Here is a 15,090-nt window from a genome sequence, read left to right on the forward strand (position 1 = left end):
TATGGATAGGAACCCTACTCCTTCACTTAGCCTCACCCCCAGGATTCTTTCACCATGGTGCCCCTCTCTAAGCATACCTCCTTTCCCACCCCACAATTACCCCACAGATAGGTTCCTATTGGAACATCTATGTTCTATAGCAGGAGAATCCCCTTTTGCCACCATTGCCTTCTTCCCTTGGGAATATCCTGGATCTACTGCCAACCACAACCAAAAATGATGAATAATGTAAAATAAATCCAGAAAGTTGTATTGGATCATGGTACAGTAGGATGAACATGGAATTTAGAGTAAAAGGATCGATGTTCAAATCCTAAGTTTGCCATTTTGATCCTCTCAATAACTCTGCAAAGTAAGTAGTCTACCTTAAGAAAGTGCTATGGAGAATGTGTTGGAAATAGAGAAGGTTATTAATAAAGTCAGGGGGATCCAAGATTGCAGAATTATAAAAAATACGATCGTGAGTTCTTATCCATGATCTCCTCCAAACAGAACTAAAAATACCCCTACCAGATTGAATCCTGACAAAGAAATCCAAAAAAAGTCACAGTGAGTCATTTGTCCAGTCCAGTTCATCATAAGGATACAGGACAGTGGAGACTATGTCAAGCAGGAGAACAGTCCATTGCCTAAAACGGGGCTGTAAGCCAGGGCTAGAAGACATCCCAGACTCATGGCTCACTGAGATAGGGACAGGTGTGAGTTGGCAACTTTGTTGCCCACTGCCCAGTTTTGAGTCAAAAATCTGCAACAGACTGAGAAGGGGACCTGATCAGAGGAGTAGTGTTTCCAGTAGGAGAAAGTTCAGAAACCGACAGCAGCAGCCATAGTGATATGGCTCATTCTTCACATACAGAGAACATTCGTACTTCCAGCATCTGACCCAATCTGCAGAGGAATAACCAGGGCAGGAATCCCTGACCAAACAGGAGCCCACAGTTCTGCTACTTTGAACCAATGGATCTTCTCAGCTGGAAGACAGGGGTCAAGTCCAACAGCAGTCTATTCCCACGCAGACCCAAAATCCGTTCAGAAATTTGTGCGGTTCAGACAAGGAGGCAGAAATAAGGCTTTCAGACTATTAAAAGACCTGAAAGCTTGGAGATCCTCAGCCTGTCCTGAGACACTGGAATAATATAATATTTACTACCCTAAAAAAAGCAACAAGTGGAGAATTCCCTACAGAAGTGTGTTTACCTTTTGATGGATTTTCAAATCCAAACACCGTGGCCAAAAAAACAAAAACAAAAACAAAAACAAAACAACCTAGTCGTTATATTTCAAGAACTCTTAAAAGAAAACTACCCAGATCTCATAACTAAAGAGTAAAGTAGAAATTTAAAAAAAAAATACATCAGTCATCTTCTAAAAGAAACTCTAAAATGAAAACTTCCAGAAAATTCATAACAAAATCCAGGACTTCCAGGGCAAAGTAAAAGAGAATACTACAAATAGCCAAAAAGAAATAATTCAAGTACCAGCAAGACACTGTCAGGGCCACCACTATAAAGAAGCAGAGAATTTGGAATATGACATGCCAGAAGGCAAAGGATTGGGGTCTTATAGTCAAGAATAATTTATCCAACAAAACTGAGTATAATTATATGGGAAGAAAATAGATCTTAGATGAAATAGAGGACTTCCAAGCATTCCTAATGAAAAAACCAGCGTTTTGGAGAAATTTTAAAGTTCAAACACAGACATGAAGAGAAACATCAAAAGGTAAACACAAATAAACAATGTGATAAAGGAATAAACAAGGATAAACTGCTTATATTCTAATACAGACAGATGATATGTGGATTGCCTTTGAACTCTATTTAATCATCAGGGTTTGTAAAGGAAATCCATTTGGACAAGGCTTGAAAGTGGTTCTGTTAGATCTTGATGACTTAAAAGAAGAATGGGAAAAGAGCAGAAGAATAATTCATTAGGGGTAGGGGTGGGGGAGACAGGAAAGGAAAATTTAGGGGAAATTATCTAACATAATGAGGATGCACAAGTATATATACACATACACACACACACAGCAATATAGTATAGAGGGAAGCTGCTGGCATTTCAACATCATTCTCATATGAATTGGTCAAAAGAAGAAAGAGCATTCACACTGAGTTGAGTACAAAAGCATGTTTTACTTACTAGGGAAATAGGATGGAAAGGGGAGAAGGGGATTATGGGAATTAAGAGGGAGGGCAGACTAAGGGAGAGCACCTACATGGCTCCATAGTGTGTACAGTACCAGACATGGAGTTTCATCTTCTTGAGTTCAAGTCTGGCCTCCAATACTTACTAGCTGTGTGATCCTTTCATTTAATCTGTTTGCCTCAGTTTCCTCATCTTTAAAATGAGCTGGACACTCCAATATCTTTGCCAAGAAAACTTCAAATGCAGCCCTAAACAATTGGATACAATCCAAATGACTGAACAACAATAAAGATTAAGGGAAGGATTACGTCTAAACAAAAACCTAAGAATGTAAAAAAATATGACTCTAAAGAAACAAAGTATGGAAATTGGAGGGGTGTCCATAAGTTGGAGAATGTGTAAACAAGTTGTGGTATAGAAACATGATGGAATACTATTGTACTGAATTTTAATCAATGTAATAACCACTCATGACTCCAGAGAACTAATGATGAAACATGCTGTCTACCTCATAAAAGAAAGGTGTAGGAGACAAACTTTTTGGGTTGAGGGGAGGTATGGCTGTTGTGGAAATTGTTTTTAGTGACTACGTCAATGGGGATGGTCGTGGGGGAAAAGCACATAGTAGGCTCTAATAAATGAGGGGGAGTTATTAAGGTTCTGAAATAAGGAGGTAGTAATCAAAAGGGGAAGAGGGTTAGAAATGAGAAAGCTTCTGGAGAAGTAAAATCATTAGAATTTTGATTTCATCCTAGCTACCTACTGAAAGGGATAGGAAATATCCAAAGGCAAGGGAAAAAACTCAGGAACCTGGCAGAGCCCTTAATAATAGAAAGTCATTTCAGCCCTCAAATCCTTCAAGTCATCATTACCAAGTCTACTTTCACTTACTGTATTGCCTAAAATCATCCTCTGACCCTTGTCCATGATTTCCCTACATGATTTGGAACTGTTTTAATTACATGATTTCATTGTGTTTAACTTTGAGATTAATTTTTGGTTCTTTTCTCTCTCCTTTTCTCTCCCCCACCCCTTTCTTTTTGCCCTAGCTTTTACTGGATATGGTTGGCTCGCCTGATGAAGTGCTCCAAGAAGCTGCAGCTGGTTGTATTGCAAACATTCGCAGGCTGGCTCTAGCCACAGAGAAGGCAAGATATAGTTGAAATCTGAACAGATTTTACTAGGTACTAAATTTTATGTGACACTGAACATGTGATTTCATGGCCAGGCAGCATAAATAGGGAGGCATTTATTAGTAATTTTTTTTTAAGAATAAGAAAAAGGAAAATAAAATGCTTAATTGAAAACACACAAATTAAATATGCAAAGGGTGCTTTTTAACCTGAAAATTGTATGGATCCTTTTAGATAATTTAGTGTTTTCCAGTATATCATTAACAAAATATATCCCTATTAAAAAGTTATGATGATTTCCCCAGAAATTAACCCCAATTTTAAAAAAATTATTTCAGTGATACTTTTATATTTCTGTAATTTAAATAAAGATGTGGCCTGCATTTCATGCAGCTCTACAATGATTCATGAATGTCTTCAGAATTCCCTTTCTGCCAAACCTGTCTAATCAGCCTGTCATTATGGTCTTGTCTGTTTCATCACTCGATATCCACAGGAGAGCGTTTGAATGCAGATGCACTGATTTCACATCTGGTATTGTATGAGTTTAGAGTAAGCAGCTGGAACCGTAGAGATCATTTCAAGGTCACTCCAAATTTCTCCTAAATACTACCAAGCATCTAACAAGATGCCACATAATCGTAACTATATCAGGTAATGCAAAACACGAACAAATAAGCAATGAATAATTATTTTTGTTTTAATTTTAACAACATAAACAATTAAGAGTGCTGTGTTCCTTACAAGGATCCACCAATCCTTTTATTAAGACAATTAATTATGCTCGTGTAATGATAGTGTATGACTCCACATAAAATTAGTTTGAATTTCTGAACCTGTTTTCAGCACACAGAGTACTTTTTAAAAAGTGGCCACAAAAGATTAATAGCATTTTACCAGATTATAGAAACATTAGAACCCACTTAAAGAATCCCATATGTAAACTCAGTGCACTAAATGTTTGGGAACTAACTGTACCCAGCAACTAATACCTAAAAAATTGCTTTGTACATATCAATTCAGGAAACAGACTTACAACACTGACAAGTCTCATTTATTGCTTTGAAGAACAGGCTAGCAGTTTTTATTGAATAATAGCAAGGACTGTGTATATTTGTCATAAGTTGGAGCAGATAACGAGCTTAATTGAATTAAAATGTAAACAATTTGTACAAATGGGGGAAAGATGAGGACAGCTTCAACAAGATGAGTTAATAATACCAGTGGAATATATGATGAAAAGATATCAAGAAGCCTTTAAGAATTTCTTAGTGTTTGTAAAATAAAGCTGATTAATCTTCACAACAAGGAAGTGCTGACCACAGAGTCTGGTATCCAAAATTCAGTATCATCATTAAAAAAAAGATTTACAAATGTTCCAGCTTAGAATTAGAGGTATGGGTGAGGCCTGTAAAGGGTAACCTGCTTTATCCATCTGCCTTCATGTCATGTCAGATGAGAATTATTTATTAAAATAATGCCATGTACCCTGCATACCTCAGCCATTCTAGAAGCTGAGAGTTTTAATGATATAAAAATTGACTGGAACTCGGCAAATAGAGTATCATTCCATTCATAAGTGCCAAAGTTTTATGCAATTCTAATATGAACATGTAGTCCCAACACATAGCATGATAAAAAAAATGTAATTCAGCTAGTGGAACCATTCTTTCTTGGAAAAATATCTATTTTCCAGAAAAGATTTAGCACCACCTTTATCTGTTTATTGACTGATTGCCTAGCACCTGGTCCTGAAAAACTCAGTCTAATTCTACAGATACTATTTCTGTCAGTGGATTAAGAGAAAAAGCTCATTTGGAATGAAATGATCCCAGGCCTTTAACTTACAATAGCAGCTATTTAAAGTACCATGCCCAACCTTGACTAATTTAATACTATGAGGGGTTTGAGATCATGCACATTATGAGTGCCCCTTCTATTGGTCCAGATCATTTATGATTCCAGGGTTTTTTCCCCCTTTGCAATTCTTTTCCAGACCTCATTCAAAATCCTATGTAGAGAACCTACCCATTATTTGGAAAGAAGTCTGTTTTGGAGCTTTGAACATTTCACTGGATGTCAACACAGCATTCATATTATCTTTCTGTAAAAATATAAAATTCAGTCATTTTGTCTTGTCCAACTCCTTGTGACCCCATTTGGGGTTTTCTTAACACATATATTGGAGTGGTTCTGCTCTTTCCTAGCTGAGCTGATTTTATAGATTAGGAACCGAGGCAAACCCAGTTAAGTGGCTTGAGTAGGGTCACACAGCTCGTAAGTGTCTGAACCTGAATTTGAACTCAGGAAGACAAGCTTTCCTGACTCTGGTCCTGGTATGTGTTTTTTTTTTCCTTTTAAAATAATACCTCTTAAAGCCATGGATCCTGGCAGCTATCTTTCCACTCCCATTTCCAAAGATGAATAATTTTATCAGCTTGTAAAATCCCTCTACTAGCAGAGACTCCTGCTTCACCTTTGTTGTTATGGATGATCTAATTATGTAGCCTCATAGATTTGTGGCTGGAATAGATTTGGAACCTTAGAAGTAATCCGATCCTATTCTCCCATGAGAGAGAAACTAGATGGATAATAGATAGATGCCAGACCTAGAATCTGAAAGACTCCTCTTTGTGAATTCAAATTTGGCTTCAGTTTACTAGCTGTATGACCTTTTACAAATCACTTATCCCTATTTGCCTCAGTTTTCTCATCTATAAAATGAGTTGGAGAAGGAAATGGCAAACCACTTCAGTGTCTTTGTCAAGAAAACTCCCGAATGAAGTGATGAAGAGTTGGACATGGCTGAAAAATGACTAACCATCAAAAATGCTTCCTTTGTACAAAAACAACCCCAGGGAAAGTGATTCATTCAGAGCAATAACTGGCATATTGGTAAATAAATGATAGAAATGGGATTTGAACTCACTGTCCAACTCCAATTTTATCAGTTACCTATCCACCTCCACCACTGTTTGTTCCTTCCAAGTTGTTGTGGTCAAAAATAATTCATAGCCTGAAAGCCAAGCTTCCCATATCAAGCATCTCTGAATTTAATCAAACTATTTTTCAAGTGATGGGATCAAAATCTATCATCAAGTTCATCCACGGAGTCTTTCTGATATTATCTACAAGCCAGAGCTTGTGGCACTAGTATATAACCTATGAAAAATGATGACATCATTATGAAGAAAAAGATTAAACTTCAGGGCAGGATTACATATGTAGGATCATAGATATAAAACAAGAAGGGACCGCCAAAGCCATCTAGTCCAATCTTTCTAAGGAGGAGGTATCTGAGACTCACATGGTTTAAGGCTATATAGGTACTAAGTATTGGAATCCAACTCCTCTCCATAGCTAGTATTATTGTGCTAAATCTACTAAAGTTTATTGAACTTCATTTATATTATTGTAATTTTAAGATAACATGGAGAAGGGTCAAGAATTACAGTGTTTTGGATCCAATTGACTGGAAGATGGCACTGTCATTGCTAGACAAGGAAACCAGAGGGTTGAACTAGCTTTGGAGATGAAAATACTGGTATGAATCAAAGAAGAAGCAAGTTAGGAAGGGCAACTGGTGAGACAGAGACAGTGCGGGGGTGGGAGAGAAAGAGACAGACATACAGATAGAAAGATTGAAGAGATAGAGATACACAGAGAGGGACAGAATACAGACAAGGAGAAAGAGACAGAAAGAAAGAGAGAAAAGAGAGAGACAGAGACAGAGAGAGGAGAGAGACAGAGACAGAAACAGCGTGAAAGAGAAAGAGACAGGGAGAGAAAGATAGTGTGAGAGAGAGAGGAAGGAAGAGGGGAGAGGCAAGGGGAAAAAGAGGAAAGGAGGGGAAGGGGAAAAGGAAAAGGGAGAGAGAGGAGAGGGAAAGGGAGGAAGAGACAGAGACAGGGAGAGAAGGGGAGAGAAAAAAAGGGGAAGGGAAGGAAGGAAAGAGAGAAAATTCAATCCTGTATAAATTAAGTCTAAAGTGACATTGAGATACAAGTGGAGATATCCAGTAAACATTTAGACATGGGGGATGTAAGAATCTAGATGGAAGTACACTGTATTTTTAAAGATGTCAACTTAAAAGAATTAATAGCCAATATTTTACATGGTTTCTTAGTTTTAATTCAATTTGACAACCATTTACTGAGCACTCACTCACATTGTGCTAGGCATATTACTGGATGATGGAGACAAAAAATATATATAAAGATGAAAACAGAATCTTGTCCTAAAAGAGGTTACATTCCACTAGGGTGGTGTGATATGTACAAAATTAAAGAGAGAAAAAATGCAAATAATTAGCAGAACCAAAAAAATCTGTGTTAAAAAGTACCATCTGAGTGTGCTTTGACAGATGTGAAGCATTCTACCAAGATAGAGGTAAAGAGGAAATACATTCTAGACATGAGAGGCTATTTGTGAAAAGTCACAGGGACAAAAGATGGAGCATCATATATAAGAAACATCAAGGAAACTGATTTGACTGGTATGGAGAGTCCATGAATGTGAATATGATGAGTTTACATTAGTTTGGAACAATTAAGGAGTCTGTCTATGTAGGGCTTTGAGATCCTTATTGAAAAGCTTGCATTTAAAATTAAGACAACTCTGAGATACCACACACCTCTCGAATTGGCTAAAATGACAGGAAAAGATAATGATGAATGTGGGAGGGGATGTGGGAAAACTGGGATACTGATACATTGTAGGTGGAATTGTGAACAGATCCAGCCATTCTGGAGAACAGTTTGGAACTATATCCAAAGGGCTATCAAACTGTGCATACCCTTTGATCCAGCAGTGTCTCTACTGGGTCTGTATCTCAAGGAGAAATCATAAAAAAGGAAAACCCACTTGTGCAAAATGTTTGTGGCAGCCCTTTATATAATGGCAAAGACCTGGAAACTTAGTGGATGCCCATCAGTTGGAGAATGGCTGAATAAAGTATGGTATATGAATGTTACGGAATATTACTGTCTAAGAAACAAGCAGCAGATGATTCCAGAGAGGCCTGGAGAGACTTATATGAACTGAGGCTGAGCGAAATGAGAAGAACCAGGAGATCATTTTACATGGTAACAGCAAGATTATACAATGATCAATTCTGATGGATGTGGCTCTCTTCAACAGTGAGATGATTCATTCCAGTTCCAATGATCTTGTGATGGAGAGAACCATCTGCACCCAGAGAGAGCACTGTGAGGACTGAGTGTGGATCACAACATAGTCTTTTCACTCTTTTTTGTTGTTGTTTGTTTGCATTTTGTTTTTTCTCATTTTTTCCCTTTTTGATCTGCTTTTTCTTGTGCAATATGATATTTGTAGAAATATGTATAAAAGAATTGCACATATTTAACATATATTGGATTACTTGCCCTCTAGGGCAGGGGGTGGAGGAAAGGGAGGGAAAAATTTTGAAACACACAGTTTTGCAAAAGTGAATGATGAAAATTATCCATGCATATGTTTTGAAAATAAAGAGCTTTAATTTTAAAAAGTTTGCATTTTATCCTTAAAATCAATAGGAAGCTAGTGAAGATTTTTGAGTAGGGAAGAGACATGGTCATTTCTGTGTCTTAAGAACATCATTTTGTTAGTCTTGAGAGGCCAGATGGAAGAGGAAAGAGACTGGAAGCAGGAAGACCAATTAGAGTCATGAATGAGACCATTAATTTGGGCACTAATTCCACTAAGAGAAAACTGTTTCACTATTGCTTTTATAGATAGTGTGATGATACAAGGACTTCAATTTAGAGATTTAGTCTAGTATTCTTATTTATAAAAGAGAAAACAGGCCCAGAGAAGTTAAATGACGTATAAAGTCACATAGATGATAAGTGAAAGAGTTACAATTTGAACTCAGTCTTCTGACTACAAATACAAGTATCTAAGTAGACTACACTGCACCATCCATGTGAGAGAAAATGAGGACCTGAATTAGGACAGAGAAAAGGAGATGGTAGTAGGAAAGAAGCTCTGGAAGCAATGTAAACAAGACTTGGCAACTGATTTGATGGGAAGGTTTGAAAGAGAGAAAAATGTAAATGAATGATTATGATTACTTGTATAGCAACTGATAATGAAAAAAGGAACAAAGATGTAAAAACAAAGAATCAGTGTTTCCTAATCCAGCTAAGATTAATTTTTTAAAATAGGAAGAAAAAAAGCATTTCTAGATCTAAATTTGAAGCTGCCATTATATTAAAGTTAGTGTGTATGTGTATGTATGTGTTTTTTTTTTTTTTAACTTGTCCAGTTCTTAGATTCTAAACATTTCCTGGAATTTAGCTGAGGGGATAGTGGAAAGAAGGGAGGAGGGGAGTTGTCACCAAAAAAATATTGTTCTTAATGGAAGGAACTAAGTATTTTCATTTTTATCTTCAACAAATTCATAGATCCAAGAATATCAATGTCCCACTTTAAGGAAACCAGGAAGAATCCTCTTCGAAAGATTCAGAGCAAATTGGTATGAAGATAATCTTGCATACGCCTTGCCAAGAATGGAAAAAAGAATCTTAACCTCCAGGAATTTGTTGGTAGCTTTTTAAAATGGAACATAGTAGCTCAGTAGAATGTGATTAGGTCAACAAGGTCTGTCTTTTGTTAAGTTCTTTTAGAAGTAAGCTAGTTTATTGGATTTTATTCCATTAATTTTATGCTTATTTTTAATGAAATGGCATGGCAGAAAATAATGATCTGATTAGCAGAGGTTTCCAAGCCAATGAAAGCACCTGTAGCAGCCAAGGAACATACATATGGAGGACGGCACCATTTCTTCATCCATCCCATTGCTAGTCCAGGCATATTTTTTCAATTATTATTTTTTTTTATTTCCACTGTTTGGTGTCGGGACTATGTGCATGGATATTGTGTACAATGTGTATCATCTTGTCCTGCTTGGGACTGAGAGCCTTAAAATTAATTCCATATAAGTTAAGGGCAGCTCTGGAAGTTCTCAGACTTTGTTATTCCCCAAGATATCCAGGGATTCATGAACTTGTGCTCCTTTAAACCACAGATCTTACTCCAGCAGCTGCTATTTTGGCTTAGTATTTCAGGGAGGAAGAATTCTCTCTTTTTTATTGTTTGGGCTTTTTTATTTTCTTTAAAAAATTTTTTTTTAACATTTTAAAGTTTTGAATTCCAAATTCTATCCCTTTCTCTTCTTTCCCCCCTCCTTGAGACAATAAGCAATAAGATATGGATTATACATGTGCAATTATATAAAATTTCCATATTAGTAATTTTGTACAAGAAGACTTGAATAAAAGAAAAAGAATGAAAGAAAGAAAGAGAGTGAAAAATTGTATTCTTCAGGCTGTTTTCCATCCATGTCAGTTCTTTCTCTGGAGACAGATGGTATAGTTCATCATAGTCCTTTGGGATTGTTTTGGATCATTCCACTGCTGTGAATACCTAAGTCATTCGTGGTTCTTCATTGAACAATATCGCGGTGTACAATGTTCTCCTTGTTCCATTCACTTCACTATGCATCAGTTAATGTAAGTCTGTCTAGGTTTTTCTGAAATCATCCGGCTTGTCACTTCTTACAGCACATTAATATTTCATTACAGTCTTAGACCACAGCTTGTTTAGCCATTCCCTAACTGATGGACATCCCTTTGGTTTCCAATTTTTAACTATCACAAAGAAGAGCTACTAAAAATATTTTTGTATAAATATATTGTGCTCTAGGAGTTCATTGAAATGAGAAGAATGAACTTTTTTGATTGGTCTGATCATTCCAATAAATAGCATTGACACTAGATAATTGTCTAAGCTTTTCTTCCAGATCTGTTTGTCTGTATTTGTCTGGCATTTCACATGGGCATGTAGATGTGGAGCTAGAAGGTACCTCAGAGGTAAATCTGATTTGTCTGTATTTGTCTGGCATTTCACATGGGCATGTAGATGTGGAGCTAGAAGGTACCTCAGAGGTAAATCTGATTCCCCTCATTTTTCATTGTTGTTCAGACTTTTCAGTCATAGCTGACTCTTCATGACCCTATCTGGGGTTTTCCTGGCAAAGACACCTGGAATGGTTGGCTATTTCCTTCTACAGATCATTTTACAGAGGAGAAAACTGAGACAAACAGGGTGAAATGATCACACAGGTAGTTATTCTGAGGCCAGATTTGAACTCAGGAAAAATTAATATTCATGACTTCAGGTCCAGCACTCTACCTGCTGTGCCACCTAGCTACTTCTCCCATTTTACAAATGAAGAAACCAACCCCAAAGTCTTGTACATGGTCACCAAAAAGGCAAACTGGTATTTGCCAGGTCCTATAAATATAAATCCATAATCCATCAAAAATTTTTGCACAAAATTGAGAAATAAGAACGCAGTATAATGAGAGGTTCTGTTGTCCACAAAGATCTAAAACTCACGCAGCTAGATCACTTTTTTGTCTTTCTTTCACAGAAAGGATTTAGACAAGTTACCAAGAAAATGTCCTGCATTTAATGATGGGAAGAACTGAGGATGGATCAAGCTCCTCTGAAGGGCTTTGAAAATATCATCAGACATTATTCCCCTAGGAATGCTATATGCCTTCTTTAAACCTATAAAAAGTACATCAAGATCTCATTCCAGGAATATCTCACTATTCAGATCCATTTATGTCATCAAGCTAATCAGTGCCCATGGAGTACTTGGTGACAGAAAGTGCATTTCATTTTCTAAAGCTGTAGAAAAGCTGTTAAAGCAAGTATTAACCTTGTCCTTCAATTACCAGATCCATTATTATTTACAGCAAATAAAGTGGTTAACAGGATAATCTAACATTAATAGGTTTTTATGAAAATGACAATAGGCAATGCAGATGCAATTACCTTCTCGAAATGAATACTTCAGCTTTCAAAATACTATTTCTTAGTCTTTTGATTGGGGCAGCTAGTGGCACAATGGAAAGAGCGCCAGAGCCAGAAACTCATATTCCTGAGTTCAAATCTGGCCTCAGACACTAGTTGTGTGACCTTGGACAAGTCATTTAACTCTGCCTCAGTTTCCTCATCTGTAAAATGAGCTACAGAAGGAAATGGCAAACTACTAAGATACCTTTGCCAAGAAGACCCGAAATGGGGTTACAGAGAATTGGACATGACTGAAAATGACTGAACAGCAACAAAAAATCTTAAATTGTGTCTCTACCACATAGTATACAAATCATTCCTTGGGCCACCAAACTGCAGAGCTCTCAGGTTCTGTTCTGAGCCCTCTTTTCTTCTCTTTCTTTATTCTTTCACTTAGTGACCTCATCAGCTCCCATGGGTTCAATCACCATTTTTGTGATGATGAAGCATCTAGTCTTTCAGATCTTTATTTCTGCACTATTCTCTCTCCTACACACTAGTCCCATATCACCATCTGTCTCTTGGACATTTCCAATGGAATGTCCCAAAAGCATCTCAAATCCAACAAGTCCAAAACACAACTCATCATATTTCCACTCAAGCCCATCCATCTTCTGAATTTCCCCTCTTTCTATCAAAGACATCACTATCCTTTTAAGCCACCCAGCTTTAAAACCTCAGTGCTGTCATTGACTCCTCCCTTTCAGTCAATCTGTTTGTCCAATTATTTGCTAAATCTCATCCCTTCTTTCTCTACATCTCTCACATTTATTCCCCTCTTTAAACTCATAATCACCACCTTAATTCAGTTTTTGCAGTATCACTGCAAAAATTATAATATCTATTGCAAAAAAAAAATTGACTGTTATAATATCCTAATTTCTTTCTCCTACTACAAGTTTCTTCCCACTTTAATGCATAATCCACACAGCTGCCAAAGTAATTTTCCTGAAAGACAGGTCTGACTGTTTCACCCCATCTATTTAATAAACTCCAGTGGCTCCCTAATACTTCCAAAATCCATTTAAAGCTCTTTTCTACATGATACTATCTTACCTTTCCAGTATACTCTATTCTCTCTGGCTGTTCCCAGTTCTTGAAATGTCTTCCTTGGTCACCTTCCTCTCTTGGAATCTCTACTTTCCTTTAAGATTTGGCCGAAGTGTCACAGCCTACATACCTTTTCTGCCCCCCTGCCCCAGATACTAAGGCTTCTCCTTCTCCAAGGTTACTTTGAATATATTTGTATTTATTTTGCATGTAGCTACATATACACAAACTGGTCTCATTTTTAGGCCTACAGTAGACTGGACAGACTTATCTAGGAGCTAGCCAGAAGGAAGGAGGGAAAGTACGAAAAGGAGAAAGAAATAAAATGTAAAATGGATATTATAATAGGCCCTACCTCCCAGAGTTGTTATGTTAAAATGAGATATTTATTAAGATCTTTTCAAACCTTAAAAAGCTATATAAAGCTTAGCATCACCCTCACCATCACCATCATCATTATTTTATATGTGTATACTTTCTCCCCATTTAAATATTCTTTAAGAAGAAAAGTTCTTTTGATTTTGTCTTTGGGTATCCAAAACGGACTAGCAAATAGTAGAGGTGCTTATTGATTGATTAAGTAGCCTAAAATCTCCTTGCTCACTCAGATCCTGAATATTTTTCCCATTTTTCCATCTGCCATCACAGTACTAAAAAAACTTCAAGGAAAATCAGAGAAAAGTTAAATGGACTCAGGAATATCAGTGCTGGGTGAATGTTCCTTTTTCAGAAATTTTTACTGTGTTTGGAGAAAAGATTATTTCTGATTCTCCAGTTTCTGTACCATTTATTAGTACTCAAGTTCCACAATTTCCAAACTTAATATTTAATACCAAATAATACCCTGGTCTTAAGACCAGGGATTCTTAAACTAGGGTTCATGAACTTTAATTTTTTAAAAAACCTATTTTATTATAACTTGTTTCTTTTGTAATCCCATGTCTTTGTTTTATGCCTTTGCAACTTTATTCTGAAAAGAGATCCATAATCTTTACTAGATTGCCAAAGAAATCCTGAACATACCACTCTAGAACACTCCCCCCCCCCATTTCCATAAATTACAACAGTAAAAAATCTGGACTTCTAACTTCTTTTTCCTTCCCTTCTTTTGTTTCATTTTCCTTTAATTGCTCTGTTGTGTTTTCCTTTCACCTCCCCCTCCCTTAATCTACCATTTGTTTTTCTTCTTCTTTAATTCAAAGCCCCTAATCACTTTTCCAGCTTCTGCTTTTTTTTTTTGTCTTTGGCAAATATTCATTGCATTTTCTACCTTTTAAAATACTCTGTGCTCTTTAATGGCCACAAATATGAGAACTTAGGCTGACATTTTGCTGTGTTGCCTGTGCATCATTGTCAGGGCTGATGTGAAATCACTCAACAGCTGGAATTTTTCACCTCCTGGTACATATATTTCCTAACTGAATCTTGAAGAAATCATGAATGGAAAACTGTTCGTTCCATCTATCAACACACAAGGATGCTTTTACTATATATTTTGTGGTAGCAGGACGGATTGCTTGACAAAAGATATCCTCTAGGAATTACATAATTAGTTGATGATGATGTTCAGAGTTAATATTTGTCAGAAAGGTTCAGGTATATTTTAGCTTTTCCTCTCTGTCTGATATGTATGCAGAATTATAGTTTTGAGTGGGAGAACTTGAAGTATTGTCTGGTCCAACTGCACAGGAATGTCCATCACAACTTCTCCAAGAAGATGGTCTTCTTACCTTTGCTCAAATGCTTCTGGTGTCGGGAGCCTCATTGCTTTACAACAAAGCCCATTCCTTCCATTTGGGGTTATTTCTACTCACTGAAAATTTGTTACTATGCCAAGCTAAACCCATCTCCTTATTCTTAGTAGCTGAAGGATGGAGGGAAGAAGGAAACAAG

The 15,090-nt window shown here is 36.8% G+C and overlaps 1 protein-coding gene across 4 annotated transcripts in view; it reads left to right on the forward strand.

Annotated features, from left to right (window-relative positions):
• The window catches only part of ARMC4 (armadillo repeat containing 4), a 226,166-nt gene extending 216,074 nt beyond the window's left edge, over nt 1–10,092 (forward strand). The window contains exons 20-21 of one of the 4 annotated variants that reach the window (XM_031939807.1): nt 3,198–3,332; nt 9,687–10,092. In XM_031939807.1, coding sequence (XP_031795667.1) covers nt 3,198–3,311 — 114 coding nt within the window. In that variant the 3' untranslated portion in view covers nt 3,312–3,332; nt 9,687–10,092. Of the gene's footprint in view, nt 1–3,197; nt 4,588–9,686 lie in introns of those variants that run through there. The other 3 variants (XM_031939806.1, XM_031939808.1, XM_031939809.1) reach the window with 3 other exon arrangements.
• The last annotated feature ends 4,998 nt before the right edge of the window (nt 10,093–15,090 follow it).

Source organism: Sarcophilus harrisii, chromosome 5, assembly GCF_902635505.1.
Source record: "Sarcophilus harrisii chromosome 5, mSarHar1.11, whole genome shotgun sequence".
Taxonomy (NCBI): Eukaryota; Metazoa; Chordata; class Mammalia; order Dasyuromorphia; family Dasyuridae; genus Sarcophilus; species Sarcophilus harrisii.